Source organism: Salmo trutta, unplaced genomic scaffold (genome assembly GCF_901001165.1).
Source record: "Salmo trutta unplaced genomic scaffold, fSalTru1.1, whole genome shotgun sequence".
Lineage (NCBI taxonomy): Eukaryota > Metazoa > Chordata > Actinopteri > Salmoniformes > Salmonidae > Salmo > Salmo trutta.
In genome coordinates, this window is record NW_021822469.1 from 295,989 (window position 1) to 319,507 (window position 23,519).

The 23,519-nt window shown below is 44.5% G+C and overlaps 2 protein-coding genes across 3 annotated transcripts in view; one reads left to right on the forward strand and one right to left on the reverse strand.

Moving 5' to 3' along the window:
• The window catches only part of LOC115182368 (fibronectin type III and SPRY domain-containing protein 2), a gene marked incomplete at its 5' end in the record, with an annotated part of 49,764 nt that extends 37,099 nt beyond the window's left edge, over positions 1 to 12,665 (forward strand). For both annotated transcript variants that reach the window (XM_029743988.1, XM_029743989.1), the window contains 3 exon segments: positions 4,357 to 4,489; positions 4,791 to 4,967; positions 11,744 to 12,665. In XM_029743988.1, coding sequence (XP_029599848.1) covers positions 4,357 to 4,489; positions 4,791 to 4,967; positions 11,744 to 11,996 — 563 coding nt within the window.
• LOC115182369 (KH homology domain-containing protein 4) lies at positions 12,489 to 22,744 on the reverse strand. Its single transcript, XM_029743991.1, has 15 exons — positions 22,727 to 22,744; positions 22,322 to 22,544; positions 21,237 to 21,522; positions 19,940 to 20,059; positions 19,630 to 19,709; positions 19,496 to 19,548; positions 19,072 to 19,283; positions 18,345 to 18,553; positions 17,704 to 17,764; positions 16,668 to 16,725; positions 15,919 to 16,187; positions 14,170 to 14,289; positions 13,851 to 13,945; positions 13,429 to 13,613; positions 12,489 to 13,025 (listed from the first exon to the last, which is right to left on the reverse strand). The coding sequence occupies exons 2-15, from the start codon at positions 22,348 to 22,350 to the stop codon at positions 12,889 to 12,891; spliced, it is 1,914 nt and encodes a 637-aa protein (XP_029599851.1). The 5' UTR covers positions 22,351 to 22,544; positions 22,727 to 22,744; the 3' UTR covers positions 12,489 to 12,888.
• Between the last annotated feature and the right edge of the window lie 775 nt (positions 22,745 to 23,519).

The following is a 23,519-nucleotide window of genomic DNA, read 5'->3' on the forward strand; positions in this document are numbered from 1 at the left end:
TTTATAGTTGTCAAGACCAGACAGTGAGGTTGTTACTGTATTTTATAGTTGTCAAGACCAGACAGTGAGGTTGTTACTGTGTTTTATAGTTGTCAAGACCAGACAGTGAGGTTGTTACTGTATTTCATAGTTGTCAAGACCAGACAGTGTGGTTGTTACTGTGTTTTATAGTTGTCAAGACCAGACAGTGTGGTTGTTACTGTGTTTTATAGTTGTCAAGACCAGACAGTGAGGTTGTTACTGTGTTTTATAGTTGTCAAGACCAGACAGTGAGGTTGTTACTGTGTTTTATAGTTGTCAAGACCAGACAGTGAGGTTGTTACTGTGTTTTATAGTTGTCAAGAACAGACAGTGAGGTTGTTACTGTGTTTCATAGTTGTCAAGACCAGACAGTGAGGTTGTTACTGTGTGTTTTATAGTTGTCAAGGCCAGACAGTGAGGTTGTTACTGTGTGTGTTTTATAGTTGTCAAGACCAGACAGTGAGGTTGTTACTGTGTGTGTTTTATAGTTGTCAAGACCAGACAGTGAGGTTGTTACTGTGTGTGTTTTATAGTTGTCAAGACCAGACAGTGAGGTCGTTACTGTGTTTTATAGTTGTCAAGACCAGACAGTGAGGTTGTTACTGTGTTTTATAGTTGTCAAGACCAGACAGTGAGGTTGTTACTGTGTTTTATAATTGTCAAGACCAGACAGTGAGGTTGTTACTGTGTGTGTTTTATAGTTGTCAAGACCAGACAGTGAGGTTGTTACTGTGTTTTATAGTTGTCAAGACCAGACAGTGTGGTTGTTACTGTGTTTTATAGTTGTCAAGACCAGACAGTGAGGTTGTTACTGTGTTTTATAGTTGTCAAGGCCAGACAGTGTGGTTGTTACTGTGTTTTATAGTTGTCAAGACCAGACAGTGAGGTTGTTACTGTGTTTTATAGTTGTCAAGACCAGACAGTGAGGTTGTTACTGTGTTTTATCGTTGTCAAGACCAGACAGTGAGGTTGTTACTGTGTTTTATAGTTGTCAAGACCAGACAGTGAGGTTGTTACTGTGTTTTATAGTTGTCAAGACCAGACAGTGAGGTTGTTACTGTGTTTTATAGTTGTCAAGACCAGACAGTGAGGTTGTTACTGTGTTTTATAGTTGTCAAGACCAGACAGTGTGGTTGTTACTGTGTTTTATAGTTGTCAAGACCAGACAGTGAGGTTGTTACTGTGTTTTATAGTTGTCAAGACCAGACAGTGAGGTTGTTACTGTGTTTTATAGTTGTCAAGACCAGACAGTGAGGTTGTTACTGTGTTTTATAGTTGTCAAGACCAGACAGTGAGGTTGTTACTGTGTTTTATAGTTGTCAAGACCAGACAGTGAGGTTGTTACTGTGTTTTATAATTGTCAAGACCAGACAGTGAGGTTGTTACTGTGTGTGTTTTATAGTTGTCAAGACCAGACAGTGAGGTTGTTACTGTGTTTTATAGTTGTCAAGACCAGACAGTGTGGTTGTTACTGTGTTTTATAGTTGTCAAGACCAGACAGTGAGGTTGTTACTGTGTTTTATAGTTGTCAAGGCCAGACAGTGTGGTTGTTACTGTGTTTTATAGTTGTCAAGACCAGACAGTGAGGTTGTTACTGTGTTTTATAGTTGTCAAGACCAGACAGTGAGGTTGTTACTGTGTTTTATCGTTGTCAAGACCAGACAGTGAGGTTGTTACTGTGTTTTATAGTTGTCAAGACCAGACAGTGAGGTTGTTACTGTGTTTTATAGTTGTCAAGACCAGACAGTGAGGTTGTTACTGTATTTCATAGTTGTCAAGACCAGACAGTGAGGTTGTTACTGTGTTTTATAGTTGTCAAGACCAGACAGTGTGGTTGTTACTGTGTTTTATAGTTGTCAAGACCAGACAGTGAGGTTGTTACTGTGTTTTATAGTTGTCAAGACCAGACAGTGAGGTTGTTACTGTGTTTTATAGTTGTCAAGAACAGACAGTGAGGTTGTTACTGTGTTTCATAGTTGTCAAGACCAGACAGTGAGGTTGTTACTGTGTTTTATAGTTGTCAAGACCAGACAGTGAGGTTGTTACTGTGTGTTTTATAGTTGTCAAGACCAGACAGTGAGGTTGTTACTGTGTGTGTTTTATAGTTGTCAAGGCCAGACAGTGAGGTTGTTACTGTGTGTGTTTTATAGTTGTCAAGACCAGACAGTGAGGTTGTTACTGTGTGTGTTTTATAGTTGTCAAGACCAGACAGTGAGGTTGTTACTGTGTTTTATAGTTGTCAAGACCAGACAGTGAGGTTGTTACTGTGTGTTTTATAGTTGTCAAGACCAGACAGTGAGGTTGTTACTGTGTGTTTTATAGTTGTCAAGGCCAGACAGTGAGGTTGTTACTGTGTGTGTTTTATAGTTGTCAAGACCAGACAGTGAGGTTGTTACTGTGTGTGTTTTATAGTTGTCAAGACCAGACAGTGAGGTTGTTACTGTGTGTGTTTTATAGTTGTCAAGACCAGACAGTGAGGTCGTTACTGTGTTTTATAGTTGTCAAGACCAGACAGTGAGGTTGTTACTGTGTTTTATAGTTGTCAAGACCAGACAGTGAGGTTGTTACTGTGTTTTATAATTGTCAAGACCAGACAGTGAGGTTGTTACTGTGTGTGTTTTATAGTTGTCAAGACCAGACAGTGAGGTTGTTACTGTGTTTTATAGTTGTCAAGACCAGACAGTGTGGTTGTTACTGTGTTTTATAGTTGTCAAGACCAGACAGTGAGGTTGTTACTGTGTGTGTTTTATAGTTGTCAAGACCAGACAGTGAGGTTGTTACTGTGTTTTATAGTTGTCAAGACCAGACAGTGAGGTTGTTACTGTGTTTTATAGTTGTCAAGACCAGACAGTGAGGTTGTTACTGTGTTTTATAGTTGTCAAGACCAGACAGTGAGGTTGTTACTGTGTTTTATAGTTGTCAAGACCAGACAGTGAGGTTGTTACTGTGTTTTATAGTTGTCAAGACCAGACAGTGAGGTTGTTACTGTGTTTTATAGTTGTCAAGACCAGACAGTGAGGTTGTTACTGTGTTTTATAGTTGTCAAGACCAGACAGTGAGGTTGTTACTGTGTTTTATAGTTGTCAAGACCAGACAGTGAGGTTGTTACTGTGTTTTATAGTTGTCAAGAACAGACAGTGAGGTTGTTACTGTGTTTCATATTTGTCAAGACCAGACAGTGAGGTTGTTACTGTGTGTTTTATAGTTGTCAAGGCCAGACAGTGAGGTTGTTACTGTGTGTGTTTTATAGTTGTCAAGACCAGACAGTGAGGTTGTTACTGTGTGTGTTTTATAGTTGTCAAGACCAGACAGTGAGGTTGTTACTGTGTTTTATAGTTGTCAAGACCAGACAGTGTGGTTGTTACTGTGTTTTATAGTTGTCAAGACCAGACAGTGAGGTTGTTACTGTGTTTTATAGTTGTCAAGACCAGACAGTGTGGTTGTTACTGTGTTTTATAGTTGTCAAGACCAGACAGTGAGGTTGTTACTGTGTTTTATAGTTGTCAAGACCAGACAGTGAGGTTGTTACTGTGTTTTATAGTTGTCAAGACCAGACAGTGAGGTTGTTACTGTGTTTTATAGTTGTCAAGACCAGACAGTGAGGTTGTTACTGTATTTCATAGTTGTCAAGACCAGACAGTGTGGTTGTTACTGTGTTTTATAGTTGTCAAGACCAGACAGTGTGGTTGTTACTGTGTTTTATAGTTGTCAAGACCAGACAGTGAGGTTGTTACTGTGTTTTATAGTTGTCAAGACCAGACAGTGAGGTTGTTACTGTGTTTTATAGTTGTCAAGACCAGACAGTGAGGTTGTTACTGTGTTTTATAGTTGTCAAGAACAGACAGTGAGGTTGTTACTGTGTTTCATAGTTGTCAAGACCAGACAGTGAGGTTGTTACTGTGTGTTTTATAGTTGTCAAGACCAGACAGTGAGGTTGTTACTGTGTTTTATAGTTGTCAAGAACAGACAGTGAGGTTGTTACTGTGTTTCATAGTTGTCAAGACCAGACAGTGAGGTTGTTACTGTGTTTTATAGTTGTCAAGACCAGACAGTGTGGTTGTTACTGTGTTTTATAGTTGTCAAGACCAGACAGTGAGGTTGTTACTGTGTGTGTTTTATAGTTGTCAAGACCAGACAGTGAGGTTGTTACTGTGTGTGTTTTATAGTTGTCAAGACCAGACAGTGTGGTTGTTACTGTGTTTTATAGTTGTCAAGACCAGACAGTGTGGTTGTTACTGTGTTTTATAGTTGTCAAGACCAGACAGTGAGGTTGTTACTGTGTTTTATAGTTGTTAAGACCAGACAGTGAGGTCGTTACTGTTTGCGTGTGTTTAGGAACCATCTTCCACCTGCTGCAGGACACAGCCCACCCCTGTCTGTTCATCTCTGAGGACGGCTTCTCCATGTTCTACGGAGACGAGGAGCTCCCGCTCTCCGCCATGACCTTCGATGACAACACCTTCGCCAGGTAGACAAACCAGCCAGGTGGTTTACACCTGCTGAACACCTCAGCTAATAGGGATCTGTTAATGACATGGGAGATTTACTGTTGCTTTCAAAATAAAACACCTGAAAATGTGAGTGTACTCATCGCGTGATAGTGTGGTGTGAATGTGTAGGTGTGTGTAGTGTGTGTACTGTGTAGGTGTGTGTACTGTATAGGTGTAGGTGTGTGTAGTGTGTGTATTGTGTAGGTGTGTGTGTAGTTGTGTGTAGATGTGTCTCCTCCCTCTGATAGTGTATATTGTATGCGTGTGTGTTTGGTCCAGGTGTGTAGCTGTGTTAGGGGACCTAATCCCTGTGAGAGGCAGACATTACTGGGAGGTGGAACTGGAGGAGGACACAGAGTACAGGATTGGAGTGGCCTATGAAGATACTCAGAGAAACTCCTATCTGGGAGGAACAAATACGTCCTGGTGCATGAGACATGTCCTCACCCCATCCAGGTGAGAAACCCTAACCTTTAACCCCTAACCTATCACTAACTCCTACCTGGGAGGAGCCAACACGTCCTGGTGCATGGTCCCTAACCCTAGCTTAATGTCCACATCCCTGTTCAACCCTAAACTCAACCCGTCCAGGTGAGAATCCCTAACGTTAACCTAACCCCTAACCCTCTAACCCCCTAACCCTCTAACCCTCTAACCCCCTAACCCTCTAACCCCCTAACCCTCTAACCTAGCTATCACTAACTGTTACCGGGAAGGAACCAACCTGCCTGCCCTCCCTCCCTCCCTCCCTCCAGGTAACGGACTGCTGTGATAGGTTACACAAGCGATTCTCAACCTGTTGTAATTTTTATTTTATTTATTTCACCTTTATTTAATCAGGTAGGCTAGTTGAGAACAAGTTCTCATTTACAACTGCGACCTGGCCAAGATAAAGCGTAGCAGTGTGACACAAACAACAACACAGAGTTACACATGGAATAAACAAACGTACAGTCAATAATACAATAGAAAAGTCTATATACAGTGTGTGCAAATGAGGTAGGATAAGGGGGGTGAGGCAATAAATAGGCCGTAGTGGCGAAGTACAATTTAGCAATTAAACACTGGAGTGATAGATGTGCAGAAGATGAATGTGCAAGTAGAGATACTGGGGTGCAAAGGAGCAAAAAAACAAAAAACAATATGGGGATGAGGTAGTTGGATGGGCTATTTACCGATGGGCTATGTACAGGTGCAATGATCTGTGAGCTGCTCTGACAGCTGGTGCTTAAAGCTAGTGAGGGAGATATGAGTCTCCAGCTTCAGTGATTTTTGCAATTCGTTCCAGTCATTGGCAGCAGAGAACTGGAAGGAAAGGCGGCCAAAGGAAGAATTGGCTTTGGGGGTGACCAGAGAGATATACCTGCTGGAGCGCGTGCTACGGGTGGGTGCTGCTATGGTGACCAGTGAGCTGAGATAATTTACATTTTAGTCATTTAGCAGACGCTCTTATCCAGAGCGACTTACAGTAGTGAATGCATACGTTTCATACATTTTTTTTTTTTTTTCCTGTGCTGGCCCCCCGTGGGAATCGAACCCACAACCCTGGTGTTGCAAACACCATGCTCTACCAACTGAGCTACAGGGAAGGCTTTGCCTAGCAAAGACTTATAGATGACCTGGAGCCAGTGGGTTTGGCGACGAATATGAAGTGAGGGCCAGCCAACGAGAGCATACGGGTCGCAGTGGTGGGTAGTATATGGGGCTTTGGTGACAAAACAGATGGCACTGTGATAGACTGCATCCAATTTGCTGAGTAGAGTGTTGGAGGCTATTTTGTAAATGGCATCGCCGAAGTCAAGGATCGGTAGGATAATCAGTTCTACGATTGTTTGTTTTAGCCCCACACAATCCCACCTGAATAACCTAATGGAGGTCCAGAGAAGCAGTTGATAGTTGAATCCGGCGTGTGAGTGCTGGTTTGAAACTCAAGTCTGCACAGACTGAGGCCCCCAATACACTACAATCACAACATTTTGATAGTCCTCAAACAGGGCCTTTCACCTGACTACTGGACAGACTGGGAGTTGTTAAACACTGTTCTAGAGGGCTGACTCCTGGCGGTGTTTTAAATTCAGCTGACTCACCACTACCACTGCATGGCTTCCCAGAGGGAGATGTATGCTTAGCTTCCCACAGGGTCCACCATTACCACACACTGTCTGAAAAGTAGGCCAGCCAAGGAGATTTTTGGTCATTAAAATATCTCTCCCCTTCCTGAAGCGCTTGGCTCGCTTCTTCTCACATTTCGCCTCCTAAACCTTTTCTGAGGCAGAAGTGACAAGTCAAGTTTTTTTTCCTTCTTGTGAAAAAGCACATAGAATAGAATACTGTTGCCTTATAGCTGCTGTTGCCATAGCAACTCTACTATTCCTGGCACTAAACAGGACTGTGGAACTCTCTCTTTACTAGGAGATCATTCACTGAGACATCTCAACACGGAACACCACCACCTCAAAGTGTGTGAGAGAGATAGGAGAGAAAGATCGAGAAGGGAGAGAGAGTACCTACTGCCTACGCAGAACCTGACAATACACACTTCTCATATCCCCTGCTAATCCTCTCTTTGGCAGTGAAAGGGTTTTATTTGGCCCAGTGACAGTGTTGGGTTGAGGATGTACATACCGTCTCCCCGTGGTACTGCTAGTTTAAGATACAGTGTTGGGTTGAGGATGTACATACCGTCTCCCCGTGGTACTGCTAGTTTAAGATACAGTGTTGGGTTGAGGATGTACATACCGTCTCCCCGTGGTACTGCTAGTTTAAGATACAGTGTTGGGTTGAGGATGTACATACCGTCTCACCGTGGTACTGCTAGTTTAAGATACAGTGTTGGGTTGAGGATGTACATACCGTCTCCCCGTGGTACTGCTAGTTTAAGATACAGTGTTGGGTTGAGGATGTACATACCGTCTCCCCGTGGTACTGCTAGTTTAAGATACAGTGTTGGGTTGAGGATGTACATACCGTCTCCCCGTGGTACTGCTAGTTTAAGATACAGTGTTGGGTTGAGGATGTACATACCGTCTCCCCGTGGTACTGCTAGTTTAAGATAGTGTTGGGTTGAGGATGTACATACCGTCTCCCCGTGGTACTGCTAGTTTAAGATACAGTGTTGGGTTGAGGATGTACATACCGTCTCCCCGTGGTACTGCTAGTTTAAGATACAGTGTTGGGTTGAGGATGTACATACCGTCTCCCCGTGGTACTGCTAGTTTAAGATACAGTGTTGGGTTGAGGATGTACATACCGTCTCCCCGTGGTACTGCTAGTTTAAGATACAGTGTTGGGTTGAGGATGTACATACCGTCTCCCCGTGGTACTGTTAGTTTAAGATACAGTGTTGGGTTGAGGATGTACATACCGTCTCCCCGTGGTACTGCTAGTTTAAGATACAGTGTTGGGTTGAGGATGTACATACCGTCTCCCCGTGGTACTGTTAGTTTAACCTCTGGCGCATGTGGGACGAACTCGTCCCACCTACGTAACAGCCACTTCAATCCAGTGGCGCGATTTTTGAATCGTTTGAAATACTATTACTTCAATTTCTCAAACATATGACTATTTTACAGCTATTTAAAGACAAGAATCTCGTTAATCTAACCACACTGTCCGATTTCAAAAAGGCTTTACAACGAAAGCAAAACATTAGATTATGTCAGCAGAGTGCCCAGCCAGAAATAATCAGACACCCATTTTTCAAGCTAGCATATCATGTCACATAAACCCAAACCACAGCTAAATGCAGCACTAACCTTTTATGATCTTCATCAGATGACACACCTAGGACATTGTGTTATACAATACATGCATGTCTGTTCAATCAAGTTCATATTTATATCAAAAAACAGCTTTTTACATTAGCATGTGACGTTCAGAAAAAGCATAACCCCCGCAAACTTCCGGGGAATTTACTAACAGTTTGCTAAATTACTCACGATAAACGTTCACAAAAAGCATAACAATTATTTTAAGAATTATAGCTACATTACTCCTCTATGCACTCGATATGTCCGATTTTAAAATAGCTTTTCGGATGAAGCACATTTTGCAATACTCTAAGTACATAGCCCGGCATCACGGGCTAGCTATTTAGACACCCGGCAAGATTAGCCTTCATCAAAATCATATTTCCTATAAGAAAAATGTTCTTACCTTTCCTGTTCTTCGTCAGAATGCAGTCCCACGACTTCTACTTCAATAACAAATGTAGGTTTGGTCCCAAATAATCCATCGTTATATCCAAACAGCGACGTTTTGTTCGTGAGTTCTAGACACTATCAGAATACTAAATCACGGTCTCGCGCATGGCTTGACAAAGAATTTCGAAATATTCCATTACCGTACTTCGAAGCATGTCAACCGCTGTTTAAAACCAATTTTTATGCCATTTATCTCGTAGAAAAGCGATAATATTCCGACCGGGAATATGCAGTGAGCCTAAACAGCCGAATTAAATTTCTCCACAGGGGCGAATCGTGCACGCGCCTCATTCAAAGGTCCTCTGATCCGCCACTTACCAAAGGCGATAATGTGTTTCAGCCTGAGGCTGCCTCGTCAACCTTCATGGATTTCCCGGGTTCTGAGAGCCTATCGGAGCCCTGGGAATTGTCACGTTACAGCTAAGATCCTTACTTTTCAATAAACAGATGCAAGACGCACGACTCCTTGTCAGACAGGGTACTTCCTGCATGAAACCTTGTCAGGTTTTTGCCTGCCATAGGAGTTCTGTTATACTCACAGACACCATTCAAACAGTTTTAGAAACTTTAGGGTGTTTTCTATCCAAACCTGAACAATAATATGCATATTCTAGCTTCTGAGTTGGTGTAGGAGGCAGTTAAAAATGGGCACATATTTTTTCCAAAATTCTCAATACTGCCCCCTAGCCCAAACAGGTTTTAAGATACAGTGTTGGGTTGAGGATGTACATACCGTCTCCCCGTGGTACTGCTAGTTTAAGATACAGTGTTGGGTTGAGGATGTACATACCGTCTCCCCGTGGTACTGCTAGTTTAAGATACAGTGTTGGGTTGAGGATGTACATACCGTCTCCCCGTGGTACTGCTAGTTTAAGATACAGTGTTGGGTTGAGGATGTACATACCGTCTCCCCGTGGTACTGTTAGTTTAAGATACAGTGTTGGGTTGAGGATGTACATACCGTCTCCCCCGTGGTACTGCTAGTTTAAGATACAGTGTTGGGTTGAGGATGTACATACCGTCTCCCCGTGGTACTGTTAGTTTAAGATACAGTGTTGGGTTGAGGATGTACATACCGTCTCCCCGTGGTACTGTTAGTTTAAGATACAGTGTTGGGTTGAGGATGTACATACCGTCTCCCCGTGGTACTGCTAGTTTAAGATACAGTGTTGGGTTGAGGATGTACATACCGTCTCCCCGTGGTACTGCTAGTTTAAGATACAGTGTTGGGTTGAGGATGTACATACCGTCTCCCCGTGGTACTGCTAGTTTAAGATACAGTGTTGGGTTGAGGATGTACATACCGTCTCCCCGTGGTACTGCTAGTTTAAGATACAGTGTTGGGTTGAGGATGTACATACCGTCTCCCCGTGGTACTGCTAGTTTAAGATACAGTGTTGGGTTGAGGATGTACATACCGTCTCCCCGTGGTACTGCTAGTTTAAGATACAGTGTTGGGTTGAGGATGTACATACCGTCTCCCCGTGGTACTGCTAGTTTAAGATACAGTGTTGGGTTGAGGATGTACATACCGTCTCCCCGTGGTACTGCTAGTTTAAGATACAGTGTTGGGTTGAGGATGTACATACCGTCTCCCCGTGGTACTGCTAGTTTAAGATACAGTGTTGGGTTGAGGATGTACATACCGTCTCCCCGTGGTACTGCTAGTTTAAGATACAGTGTTGGGTTGAGGATGTACATACCGTCTCCCCGTGGTACTGCTAGTTTAAGATACAGTGTTGGGTTGAGGATGTACATACCGTCTCCCCGTGGTACTGCTAGTTTAAGATAGTGTTGGGTTGAGGATGTACATACCGTCTCCCCGTGGTACTGCTAGTTTAAGATACAGTGTTGGGTTGAGGATGTACATACCGTCTCCCCGTGGTACTGTTAGTTTAAGATACAGTGTTGGGTTGAGGATGTACATACCGTCTCCCCGTGGTACTGCTAGTTTAAGATACAGTGTTGGGTTGAGGATGTACATACCGTCTCACCGTGGTACTGCTAGTTTAAGATACAGTGTTGGGTTGAGGATGTACATACCGTCTCCCCGTGGTACTGCTAGTTTAAGATACAGTGTTGGGTTGAGGATGTACATACCGTCTCCCCGTGGTACTGCTAGTTTAAGATACAGTGTTGGGTTGAGGATGTACATACCGTCTCACCGTGGTACTGCTAGTTTAAGATACAGTGTTGGGTTGAGGATGTACATACCGTCTCCCCGTGGTACTGCTAGTTTAAGATACAGGTTCAACACCATTTGATTCCTGCATCAAGGGTCTCATGTAGTAATTTACTGTGACATTATTGGTCCGGTTTCATAGCGTTGGGACCAGGAAGCCTAAGGGTTTGTTTCCCTGACAGAGACTAGGCCTGGACTAAAAGGTTATGTTCAAGTGAGATTCTCAATTGATGTTTTGTCCAGGACTAGTCTAATCTGTATCCGGGAAAACCATCCAGAAATCTTTTAACTGTATGTCGCTTTAAAGCGTCTGCTAAAAATGATTGTATCGTTACTTATGTTATATTATCACAGCACAGACATACATGTTATGAATGAGTTAAGTGTAAGTCACATAACATTGTATGGTCTTAATGACATCAGTCTCCCCCTTCCTCCCCTCTCTTCCATTCCATCTCCATCCAGACGCAAGTACAACTTCCTGTCACATTCTTCTTCTTCTTCTATATCCTGTACACTCAGTGGCCAGTTTATTAGGTACCACCCATCTAGTACCAGGTCGGACCCTTTTCCGCCACGGCCATGTGACTCACTGTCTGTAGGAGAGAACCATTTTTGTGAACATGGTGGTGTACCTAATAAACTGGCCTCTGAGTGTATATAGAAGTATGATGTGTAACAAGTCACATAGAACCATCACTTTCTAAATGTCATCATTACTTCCATTCTGTTTCTCCTTCCTCCCCTCCCCCCTCCATTCTGTATCCCCCTTCCTCCATTCTGTCTTCTCCTTTCTTCCATTCTGCCTCCCCTCTCCTCCATTCTGTCTCCCCCTTCCTCCTCTCCAGACACAAGTATGAGTTCCTCCACAGCGGTTGGAGCCCAGACATCCGGATAACAGTGAACCCTGTGAGGATAGGGCTCAGTCTGAACTATGAGAGAGGGATCCTGTCCTTCTTCAACATAGACCTGGAACAACACCTCTACACCTTCTACTGTAGCTTCCTACACTACGTTCATCCCTGCTTTGCTCTGGACAACCCCGGTGCGCTCACTGTTCGCACTGGGGTAGAGGCACCGCAGTATGTCCACTTGGTCTGAGCTTACCTACCACGATGTACATTAAAAACACACAGAATACAGGTGTATTGTCCATGGAAACATCTTTCTGTTGTCCGTTTTTTTATTCTAACCCTCTGGACAACACTGCATGGTAGCGCAAAATTATACTACAAAAACATGTTTATGACCCTTTTGTGTAAGTGGATTAACAACCATATCTGAATAAAAACATTTATTTCAGTGGTTTAGACCAGGGTTTGCTAAACTGATGCCCCCCTACAGTTTTTTTTACCCAAGGACTACACAGCTGTTTCAGATAACACTGTTACAGACTAACATGATGAAACCCTGGACTGGACCGCCACAACACTGCTACAGACTAACATGATGAAACCCTGGACTGGACTACCACAACACTGCTACAGACTAACATGATGAAACCCTGGACTGGACTGCCACAACACTGTTACAGACTAACATGATGAAACCCTGGACTGGACTACCACAACACTATTAAACAAACAAGATGACGGCTGTTTCCAAATCCATTTATTAAAGTATTCCATGGGAACAGATTCACACCATTTTCCATTATATACAATATAACAGTAATAATCAGTGAATTCGTGTACAGCAGGCTCGGTCGTGGATGGACAACCGCATATGCTTTTTCAGATTTGAAATAAAAATGACCTTTTCAAATGAAAACTGTCTTTAATAATTATAATAATATAAAGTAGCTTTGTTTTTGGGGGCAGGGCCGTAGCAATGCAACACTCTGTCCAGTAGTCGATGACGGTAATAGCAGAGCTAGCTAGACTTAGCTAGCTAGCTAGACACGGCAACCCAGCGTCTAAGTGGAATGAGGACACTTTAGGGTGGGGCTGATGGGATTAGTGAAGGGTAGTGGGCGTATGAGTTAGTCTTACTGCTAGGAGTCCTCTCCTTCATCAGAAGAATCCCCACCGTAGGGTACTAGGCATGAAGTGTCCAATACCCTACCTCCATAGGGCACTAAACCTGAAGGGTTCTCCACTACCTTCATCTTCTTCACCTCCTGAGGAAAATCTGTAGAAAACAAAGACAGACAGCAAGACAGAAAAAGAGAGCGACAGAGAGAGAGAGCAAAACAAGAGGAGCCCAGCCCATGTTTGAGTTGGTTGGATTGATCCACAGCCAGTCAGAGCAGAGGGATCACAGACACCAGATGAGATAGACCCATGTTAGGTAGCAGCAGGTCCAGGAGACATGTGGAGAGAGAACAAGGGGAAGACAAAGAACACATACAGGAAGTGACAGTTAGCATGGCTTAGCCAATCACAGAGGAGCTCGAACAGATTGTCTGTCTCCATTACTCCACTACTGAGGGGAGAAGCCATCTTTGAAAACACCACTCAACTTCATCATGGTCAAAAAGTCTGCCCATTCAGGCATCAAGTACAGTGAAGTATGTTCCCAGTAAGAAGCGTACCCTGTGATGCAGGGGTGCTGGGTGGTAAACTGGGTGGGACCTCTCTGGGTCTCTTGTGTGCCACAGGGCCAAGGGTGCTGGGTGGTAGACTGGGTGGGACCACTGGTACTGCTGTCTCTCTGTGTCTCTTTCGTGCCACAGGGCCAGGGGCCAGAAACACAGGGAGAGGAGGTGGCATCAACATCCTACAGACAGAGACAAAGGAACCAGGTGGAGAAACATCAGGAGGCTTCATTTAGGGCTGTGTTTAGTAGGAGCAAAATGTACGAAAACAACCCAAAACTGATCTGAATGTGTAACAAGAAACAATGGTTCTCTTTTATTCCCGTTGTGCCCTTTTGAACACGACCCCGGTGGCTGCAACATTCTGGGCAAAACCAGAAACATTGTTAGAGATTTAGAGCAGAGATCAATGTAGAAACCTTTCAGCTCCTTGTCCTGGCTCTTCCTCTCTCTGAGCTGGAGGTAGAGGAGGAGACTTCTCTCTCACCGGGGCCTCAGGTGAGCTGCTGGCAGGCTGAGAGAGAGAGAGACAGGTAGGACTGTTAGCAGAAGATCACTGAGCACTGTTTGAATTCCTAAAACCAAAAAAACACGTTCTGCACTTGGAGTAACCACTGAGCTAACACATCTGGGTTGGGGACAGCCTTTACTGATTTTGTTTAGCCAGGTTATTCAGTTGACAAGCCATTCTTTTAAATCATTCTCTTGCATATTTCAGCAGTTTTAGCTCAGTCTCACCTGAAAAGCCTGCTCATCCTCAGTCTTTTCCTGGAAGCGTCGTTTAGGACTTCCTGCCCCTGCCTGAGGGGAGCTGGATGACGACAGGTCACTCTCCGTCTGGTCACTGCACCCAGGGTCCTGAGACACCAAGGTCAAACCCAAACAACAGTTAGTCTAATCCCAGGGCCATCAATACACCTGGTTAGTCCTGCCCTTAAAATGGTGTACAACTTCATCAATACATCTGGTTAGCCCTTATAATGGTGTCCCTCATCAATACATCTGGTTAGCCCTTATAATGGTGTACAATACATCTGGTTAGTCCTTATAATGGTGTACAACTTCATCAATACATCTGGTTAGCCCTTATAATGGTGTACCTCATCAATACACCTGGTTAGTCCTGCCCTTATAATGGTGTACAACTTCATCAATACATCTGGTTAGCCCTTATAATGGTGTACCTCATCAATACATCTGGTTAGTCCTTATAATGGTGTACAATACATCTGGTTAGTCCTTATAATGGTGTACAACAATCTCCTGGCTGCTACTAACTAATGAAACTGATACAGACAGTTTCTAAACTGATGTCCTGACTTCAATTTTCAGGTGAGAAGCCTTTTCTTCTTTCTTATGAGTGTCAAACAACTGATCCCCGTCCTAAATCCTATTTGGACAACCCACCCATGTTCCTGTCAATACATACCTGTACTGGTTCCCTAGCCACTACGTACTACTAGACCGAGGTACTGGTTCCCTAGCCACTACGTACTACTAGACCGAGGTACTGGTTCCCTAGCCACTACGTAGAACTAGGCCGAGGTACTGGTTCCCTAGCCACTACGTACTACTAGGCCGAGGTACTGGTTCCCTAGCCACTACGTAGAACTAGGCCGAGGTACTGGTTCCCTAGCCACTACGTAGAACTAGGCCGAGGTACTGGTTCCCTAGCCACTACGTAGAACTAGGCCGAGGTACTGGTTCCCTAGCCACTACGTAGAACTAGGCCGAGGTACTGGTTCCCTAGCCACTACGTAGAACTAGGCCGAGGTACTGGTTCCCTAGCCACGACGTAGAACTAGGCCGAGGTACTGGTTCCCTAGCCACTACGTACTACTAGGCCGAGGTACTGGTTCCCTAGCCACTACGTAGAACTAGGCCGAGGTACTGGTTCCCTAGCCACTACGTAGAACTAGGCCGAGGTACTGGTTCCCTAGCCACTACGTAGAACTAGGCCGAGGTACTGGTTCCCTAGCCACTACGTAGAACTAGGCCGAGGTACTGGTTCCCTAGCCGCTACGTAGAACTAGGCCGAGGTACTGGTTCCCTAGCCGCTACGTAGAACTAGGCCGAGGTACTGGTTCCCTAGCCACTACGTAGAACTAGGCCGAGGTACTGGTTCCCTAGCCACTACGTAGAACTAGGCCGAGGTACTGGTTTCCTAGTCACTACGTACTAGGTCGAGGTATGGTTTCCTAGCCACTACGTACCTGTAATAGGTCGAGGTATGGTTTCCTAGCCACTACGTACCTGTAATAGGTCGAGGTATGGTTTCCTAGCCACTACGTACTAGGTCGAGGTATGGTTTCCTAGCCACTACGTACCTGTAATAGGTCGAGGTATGGTTTCCTAGCCACTACGTACCTGTAATAGGTCGAGGTATGGTTTCCTAGCCACTACGTACCTGTAATAGGTCGAGGTATGGTTTCCTAGCCACTACGTACCTGTAATAGGTCGAGGTATGGTTTCCTAGCCACTACGTACCTGTAATAGGTATGCGTGTGTCTTCCTGGGACAGACAGGATACTGAACCATAGCCTGAGAAGATGGAGGGTTTGTCGACAGGTTAGATTGACTGGGCTGACCACTAGCAGCACTAGTCCAATAGCCAGAGGGTCCTGGCGGTGTGGGGTAGCTGGTAGAGGCAGCATAGCCCCCAGCCAGCCCGTTACACCCTGGGTAACCACTGCTGCTGCTGTACCAGCCCTGGCTAGAGTAAGAGCTATTAGCTGGGTATCCATGAGCTGGGTGTGCTGAAAGGGAAGTATAGGAGATCAGGGTTAATGGATGTGATTGAAGAGGTTGTCATTCACAGACAGGGTTGTTGTCTGTCTGACTGTTCTGTTTGTTGTTGTGCCACTAGAGACAGAAAGAGATTCATTTACCACAGTAGCTAGTTGTGTCTGTGGTTTAAACAAACATAGGAAGTGATTTACTGGAACGGAAACGTTCTGGTCATTCTATAATATTCAAGTAAATGAGCAGGGCCAGGAGTTTCTCTGTCCACGTAACCTGGATGGTCAATTCACCTGATCAGGAAAACTCCTGGGCCCATATTCATAAAATGTCTTGGAGTAAGAATGCTGATCTAGGATCAGGTCCCCCCTTGTCCATTCAAATCCAAAACTGATTCTAGATCAGTACTCAGAGGCGCTTTATGAATACGGACCCTGGTTCTGTGACTGTGGTATTTTAGTTAGTTCTGGTGTGTGTGAGAGAGAGAGGAGACTTACGTTGGGTGGAGCCGGTGGCTGTGTAGATGGACACCATGCGGCTATGTTCAGCTCTCACCTGGACAACAGACACAGAGGGAACAGGATGACAACACTCAACTCTAACAAAAGGGAAGTGAATCATGTTTAGAGTAAGCAGAGGAAGAAATCCTGTGAAATAAGTCTCAGACAAGCAGGTATATCAATAACACACTTTTAATCCCACAACATGCATGGTATAAAAACGCAGAGTGAGTTGTAGAGCACGGTAGAGAATTCAAGTCTGTACTGGTTCTGGATGTGAGTAGGTGCAGAGCACCGTAGACCTATGTCTGTAGGTCAGATGGTTCACTCTACTGTTTCCTATAGGAGGTGGGTATCAGTGACAACTACACACTTCAATAGTTTCACCTTCTTTAACCTCCATCATGGGGCGTGTTCATTAGGGCACGCAAATGGAAAACGTTTTACAACAGAAAACAAAGTTAGTCCAGGAAGTCCCTCCTTGTTTCAGTCAGTTTTCCTCTGTTTGGTGCCCAATGATCACGACCCAGTTCAAATAAACGTGATCATGTACATTGGAGTCATTTAGCATACGCTCTCATCTACACTGTCTGCTTCCCTTGCTGTGTATCAAATCACATTTTATTGGTCACATGCAGATGTTATTGGTCACATGCAGATGTTATTGGCAACATACACATGGTTAGCAGATGTTATTGGTCACATACACATGGTTAACAGATGTTATTGGTCACATACACATGGTTAGCAGATGTTATTGGTCACATACCCATGGTTAGCAGATGTTATTGGTCACATACCCATGGTTAACAGATGTTATTGGTCACATACACATGGTTAACAGATGTTATTGGTCACATACACATGGTTAGCAGATGTTATTGGTCACATACACATGGTTAGCAGATGTTATTGGTCACATACACATGGTTAGCAGATGTTAATGTGAGTGTAGTGAAATGCTTGTGCTTCTAGTTCCGACAGTGCAGTAATATCTAACAAGTCATCTGGGAGAAACACTTTATTGACTTACAGTTTCCAACAGGCTCTCTGTGAGTTTCTTGGCAGCTTCCAGCCCCGTGGAGTAGGGATGGCTACAAGAAAAGACAACAGTGTTGAAATGGAATGAAACCGACAACAACAACCCACCACCACAGCAGGGAACAACTACAGGAGGAAATAAACTATTTCAGACCCTACGAGACGAACAGATGGTTCACCAAACATCTAGGAGAGAGCAGCAGGACTGACAGCTAGCCAACGTGTGGTGAGCAGTCTTCTGAATGCATACGAGTGAGTTGTAGAGCACGGTAGAGAATTCAACGGTTAAGTCTGTACTGGTTCTGGATGTGAGTAGGTGCAGAGCACCGTAGACCTATGTCTGTAGGTCAGATGGTTCACTCTACTGTTTCCTATAGGAGGTGGGTATCAGTGACAACTACACACTTCAATAGTTTCACCTTCTTTAACCTCCAAATAGTTCACATGGCTTTTGTACTCATCACAGGTTGGTGTATATTGATGAGTCCACCCCCCAATGAAAATTGTCTCAATGCAACTTGCATGATTCTAATTTCAGGGTCTGTTAAGCCCTTATAGGCTGAATCAGGGTCTGTTAAGCCCTTATAGGCTGGAGAAATAAAGGTGTTTGACCCGGAAGTAAAAATCAGTTACCTGATGTAGACGTAGAGTGGTTCGAAGGACTCCCGTCGTGAGGCCTGCTCTATGTACCCTGAGCCTTTCCCCCTGAGGAACACTCTGGCTCCTGTCTCTGTCTGGATGTGTCCCAGGTACATCCCTCCAGGACCCTCCACCTTCTCGTTCACATTGAACGAGGGCAGGGACTGGTCCAGACCCACAAAAATCTTGACGTGCACAAAACTCTTGACAGGGAGAGATGACAGTTACATTTGGATAATCCTGGGTCAGATCAACACATAGTTCAACCACCACATTACAAACATACTTCATCTTATGGACAACAGGAAGCAGTAGAGTAGGGAGCTGGTCGATGTCTGAACTGCTAACTTTTTAATCCAACTAAATGACTAGCTAGAGAACAGTGTTGTGAGCAGCAGCAGTAACCGTGGTGTCTGGAGACCAGGGTGGTTCTCTCTGCTGTGTTACTCTAGGAGGTGGGTATCAGTGAAGGTCAAATGGTCTCAACTGGCCTCACCTTCTATTACCTCCAGCTATGGGGCATGGGCCAGATTGCAAACTGAAAAACACGTTTCCCTGCTGCAAAATTGTGAAAACCCAAAGTTCCTGTGGTTTTTAGAAATCCCAGTTAGAGGATTCCCAGAATTGGGAGGGAATAAGGAGGCAGGGAATCGTCCAAGCAGGATTTCTTAAAAACCATTCAGGGAAAAATTCTGTGAGGACCAGGGACCCCTGTATCTACCCCTTGGTGTGGCGCGGCGGGCCGGTGTCCATGTGGCACGGGAGGGTTGACACTAGGCATCCTGGGTAGGTGTGGATGGGGGGCAGCCATGGGGCGAGGGGGCTGGGGGTAGAGCGGCAGGGGGGGTATGACGGGTCTCAGCTGGGATCCTAATGCTGCAGCTGTCCTCAACACATCCTCAGAGATGATCTCCTTTATCCTCAGCACTGCCTCTGTAAGACAACACAGGGAATAGATAGACAAGGGGACTTGGAAGAAATATGGGAATAATATACTGAGAAAAACAACAGCCAGTTAACCAAACCAACCCACAGTCATCTTCTGAGATGTGTGGTCTTGACTAGGTTGTGTAATTTACAGGATCTGAGGACAATAAAGTATCTAATGCAACTGTAGACGGGAGGGTTATAGAAATTCTACTTACTATTGACCTCCTCTTGGCTCTTCCCCTGGACGTGTAAATACAAAGGCCTTTCTCTAAATAAGAAGAGTTGGTTAGATCTCCACATGGTCAGAGTCAACTACAGATACACACAGTAACATCAACTGCATACATACACTCCTTTTCCATGGGACTTCTCTGCACTGGTCATGTAGTGGCCTCTGGTTGAGACTACTGCACCGCTGAACTGACGAATCTGAAACAAAGAGAAACGTTTCAGTATTAGTTGGGGCGAATACATAAAATGTATGTACACATGTCTTCTAAATAGAATATATTAGATATATATTATACAGAAAGGGTTGCGATTCAGGCCGATTGATGGTATCCACCCCCTTTTCATTCCTATAGGAGGAAAGGTCCAAGGTTTGTCCCCAATGCATTTTAAGAAGTAGCCAAGTGGAGACGATGCAAGAGAGGAATCACCTCTTCCTGTGTTTTTCCTTTGGTGAGCAGGTTTCTGCTGTTGATGGGCACATCGTTGATATCCACCTCTGTCACCACAGTCTCGTCTCCACTAGTGGCAGCCGACATACACGGAGGGATCTGTGGGCAACACGTTTCATATGAATCCACATACAAACACTAAATAACTAAAGTCATGGTGGTCATACAATATCATGCAGTTAGGTCAGTGTTTAACCCTCCTGGGAAGCCACACAAGTTCCAGGCTTTAGATCCTACTAAAGGCCCTATTTGGTTGAGTCAGGTTTGTTAGTACTGAGCTGGATCAAAAGCCAGGGAATCACAGTGTGCAGAAGGACTAACACTGAGTTAGAGAGACTGCCTAGAGTGTTGTGAGCAGCAGCAGTAACCGTGGTGTCTGGCGACCAGGGTGGTTTTCTCTGCTGTGTTACTCTAGGACAGTGGTTCTTAACCTTGTTGGAGGTACTGACCCCCACCAGTTTCATATGCGCATTCACCGAACCCTTCTTAATTGGAAAAATGGCTCTCTTCACCTTGAATTCAGCGAGCGTTGTGTTCTTGTATTGTCCATCTCCATGCAGCTTAAGGAAGTGTTCTCTTAGTTTTGCCGGTGCTAGACTAGAATTGCTCAACTTGGCATTGCAAATCATGCAGTTAGGACGCTGACTCTCATCACGTTCCGTTATACATGTGAATCCATATTGTACATATTTGTCCGACCACTTTCTTTTTTTGCTCGACATAGTTAGTATGAAGGGATTAAAATATTAAGAAAGAAATCACACGACGTACCATCACAACAGTCACAATTCGACTACTGAGCGCGCCAAATTCCCTGCAGCACAGATAGGCCAAGCGATGTTGCGTGATCACCTGCAGCCAATGATGGCCAAGCGGGGCGTGTCATCACGAATCATATGAGTCGGGTGTGTGTCTTGACCTCCGCCGAACCCCTGAGACTGACTCACCGAACCCCTGGGGTTCGATCGAACCCAGGTTAAGAACCACTGCTCTAGGAGGTGGGTATCAGTGAAGGTCACATGGTCTCAACTGGCCTCACTTTCTATTACCTCCAGCTATGGGACATGGCTACATTATATTATGTGGTTGAAAACAATGACAATCATCACTCTCCCTGTTCTCAGAGACAAGTTGCACCACCTAAGGAAACCATTCTAGTCTGTGGCTTGAGCCTCTTATGACTGGCCAGGTGAACCCTTAGGACTGGATTAAAAGCCTGCACAGTGATTCCTCAGGACCAGGACAGAGTAAGGTACATTAACCCTTTCCCTCTCACCTTGCCAGGTAGTGGTGGAGGAACCATCAGTTTTCCTTTGGCCATCAGCATAGCGTTGATCTTAGCAGCCATAGCAGCAGCCATCTCCACGCCTCCCCCCTGTGCTGCTGGCATGTCCCCCTGCAATGTCTGGGGCACCATGGGACCAGCTACAGGGTGCTGGGCTGATTGATGGGTCGTAGTGGCCGATGTGCAGGTCTGGGCAGAGGAAGCGAAGCCTTGCATGACGTCTACCCTAGTTTTGGGCTGAGCAGGCTGATCCCATCTGCTGCTACTGGTTAGGCACCTGGATCCATTATGATGGAGAGAAATGAGAGACAATTCAACCTCAAGTGGCTTGAAACAATAACTGAACTGGGACGCTCTCCATATTGAGATTAGATAACTTATCCAACAGTTTGGGGCTAATTTGCCCGGTTGCCTATAATTTCATCTAACTCAAGATCATTTTGTAGGACGGGGTTCGAGGGCTAGCTTGTGTTTGCAAGCTAGTTAGCGTAACACTAGTCGCGAATGCGCCGCTTGCCAACATTAGTGTTCGTAGAGTTAGTAGGCCTCGGCATTCTCTTAAACTATTCTGGCCCGTTCCTCTACAAATCATTTATCTTGGAGGGTAGTATCCGCAGGTAACCACAACTTTAGAGAGACCGCTTTCTTGACCCTCCACTAACTAGCGATATGTTAGGTGTCTAGTTAACAACATTAGACAATTAAACTTAGCCAGAAACCGGTGTTGTTAACTAACGTTAGCTAGTTCACGTTAGCTCAATTAGCATACCGTTTTCTAGCAACGTTAGCACGGATCAACTTGACTGCTATGGTAAAAACAAGAATCTACGACTGTGGCTTGGTCATCAATTTCGGATAAACCTTTACGAAATATTCTAGTTATAATGAATTGTACTTTCATACAGTGGAATAAGAACGTTATCTAGCTGTAAAACCAGCAACCGCCGCTAACATAACTGTACTAAGTTAGGTAGCTAACATGTTAGCACGAAGCTAAAAAGAAAATACGTGTTCTTGCGTCCGTAACTTATTCAGAATATAAAAGTAAATGGAACTAAATAAAAAGTGTAACTTACGGTGTCTGCCCAGTCATCCCAGAAGACATAGCTAGCACCGTTGAATTAGCAGAGGAATGTGTGTCCTAGCTAGCTACTATACTCAGCCTTGCACACGTCCTCATTCCACGGGACTCCGGTCCGGTCGTAAAGGCAGTCGCCCGCCAACGTCGTCGTACAGAGCAGTCTGGATTTCCGTCACGCTCGTAATGAAAACACCCCGGGAACTTCACACGACCCTCTACTGCATAACACCAGAGCAAAGTCAAAGAAAAACGGACAAATCTTTCTTCTTCCTGTGGCTTTCCGACAGACTAGACGCTATGTTGCGTATTGCTGCCTTTCACAGTTTGGAAAGTGCATTGCACATTTGTTAATTTTTTAAAATGTATTTAGAAAAAATATAGTTGTTGCATAAGTACTTACCCTGGTTGTTTAGGCAAGCCTAAATTAAATCAGAATTACAATGTGGCTTAACAAATCACATAATACATTCTATGGACATGATTTCTGAATGACTACTCTTCCTCTGTCCCCCATATGTACAACATCTGTAAGGCACCTCAGTGAAGTTTTGAATTTCAAGCACAGATTAAACTACAAAGACCAGGGAGCTCCATAAAGAAGGGCAGTGATTGGTAGAACAAATCAGACATTGAATATATCTTTAAGCATGGTCAAATTAATAACGATGCTGTGGATGATTTATTAAACCACCCAGACACATCAAATATGCAGTCCTCCTGAACAGCTGCAGGACAGGAAGGAAACTGCTTAAGGATTTCACCATGAGGCCATTGGTGATTTTTAAAACAGCTACAGAGTTAAATGGCTGTGATGGGAGAAAACTGAGGATGGATCAACAACATGGTAGTGACATCACAATAACGACCTAAATGACAGAGTGAAAATAATAATAATACAAATAATACTAAAAGTCTTCCAAAACGTGCATCTGTATTCAACAAATACTGCAACAACAAAAAACCACGGCAAATTAAACTACAAAACACAGCATTTTGGCCTAAATGCAAAGCCTTATGTTTTGGGGCAAATCCAACGCAACACATCACTGAGTAACTGCCTCCTTATTTTCAAGCATGGTGGTGGCTGCATCATGGTATGGGTATGCTTTACATCGGAAAAGACTGGACGAAAGAAACGGGATGGAGCTAAGCACAGGCAAACTCCCTGAGGAAAACCTGCTTTATTCTGCTTT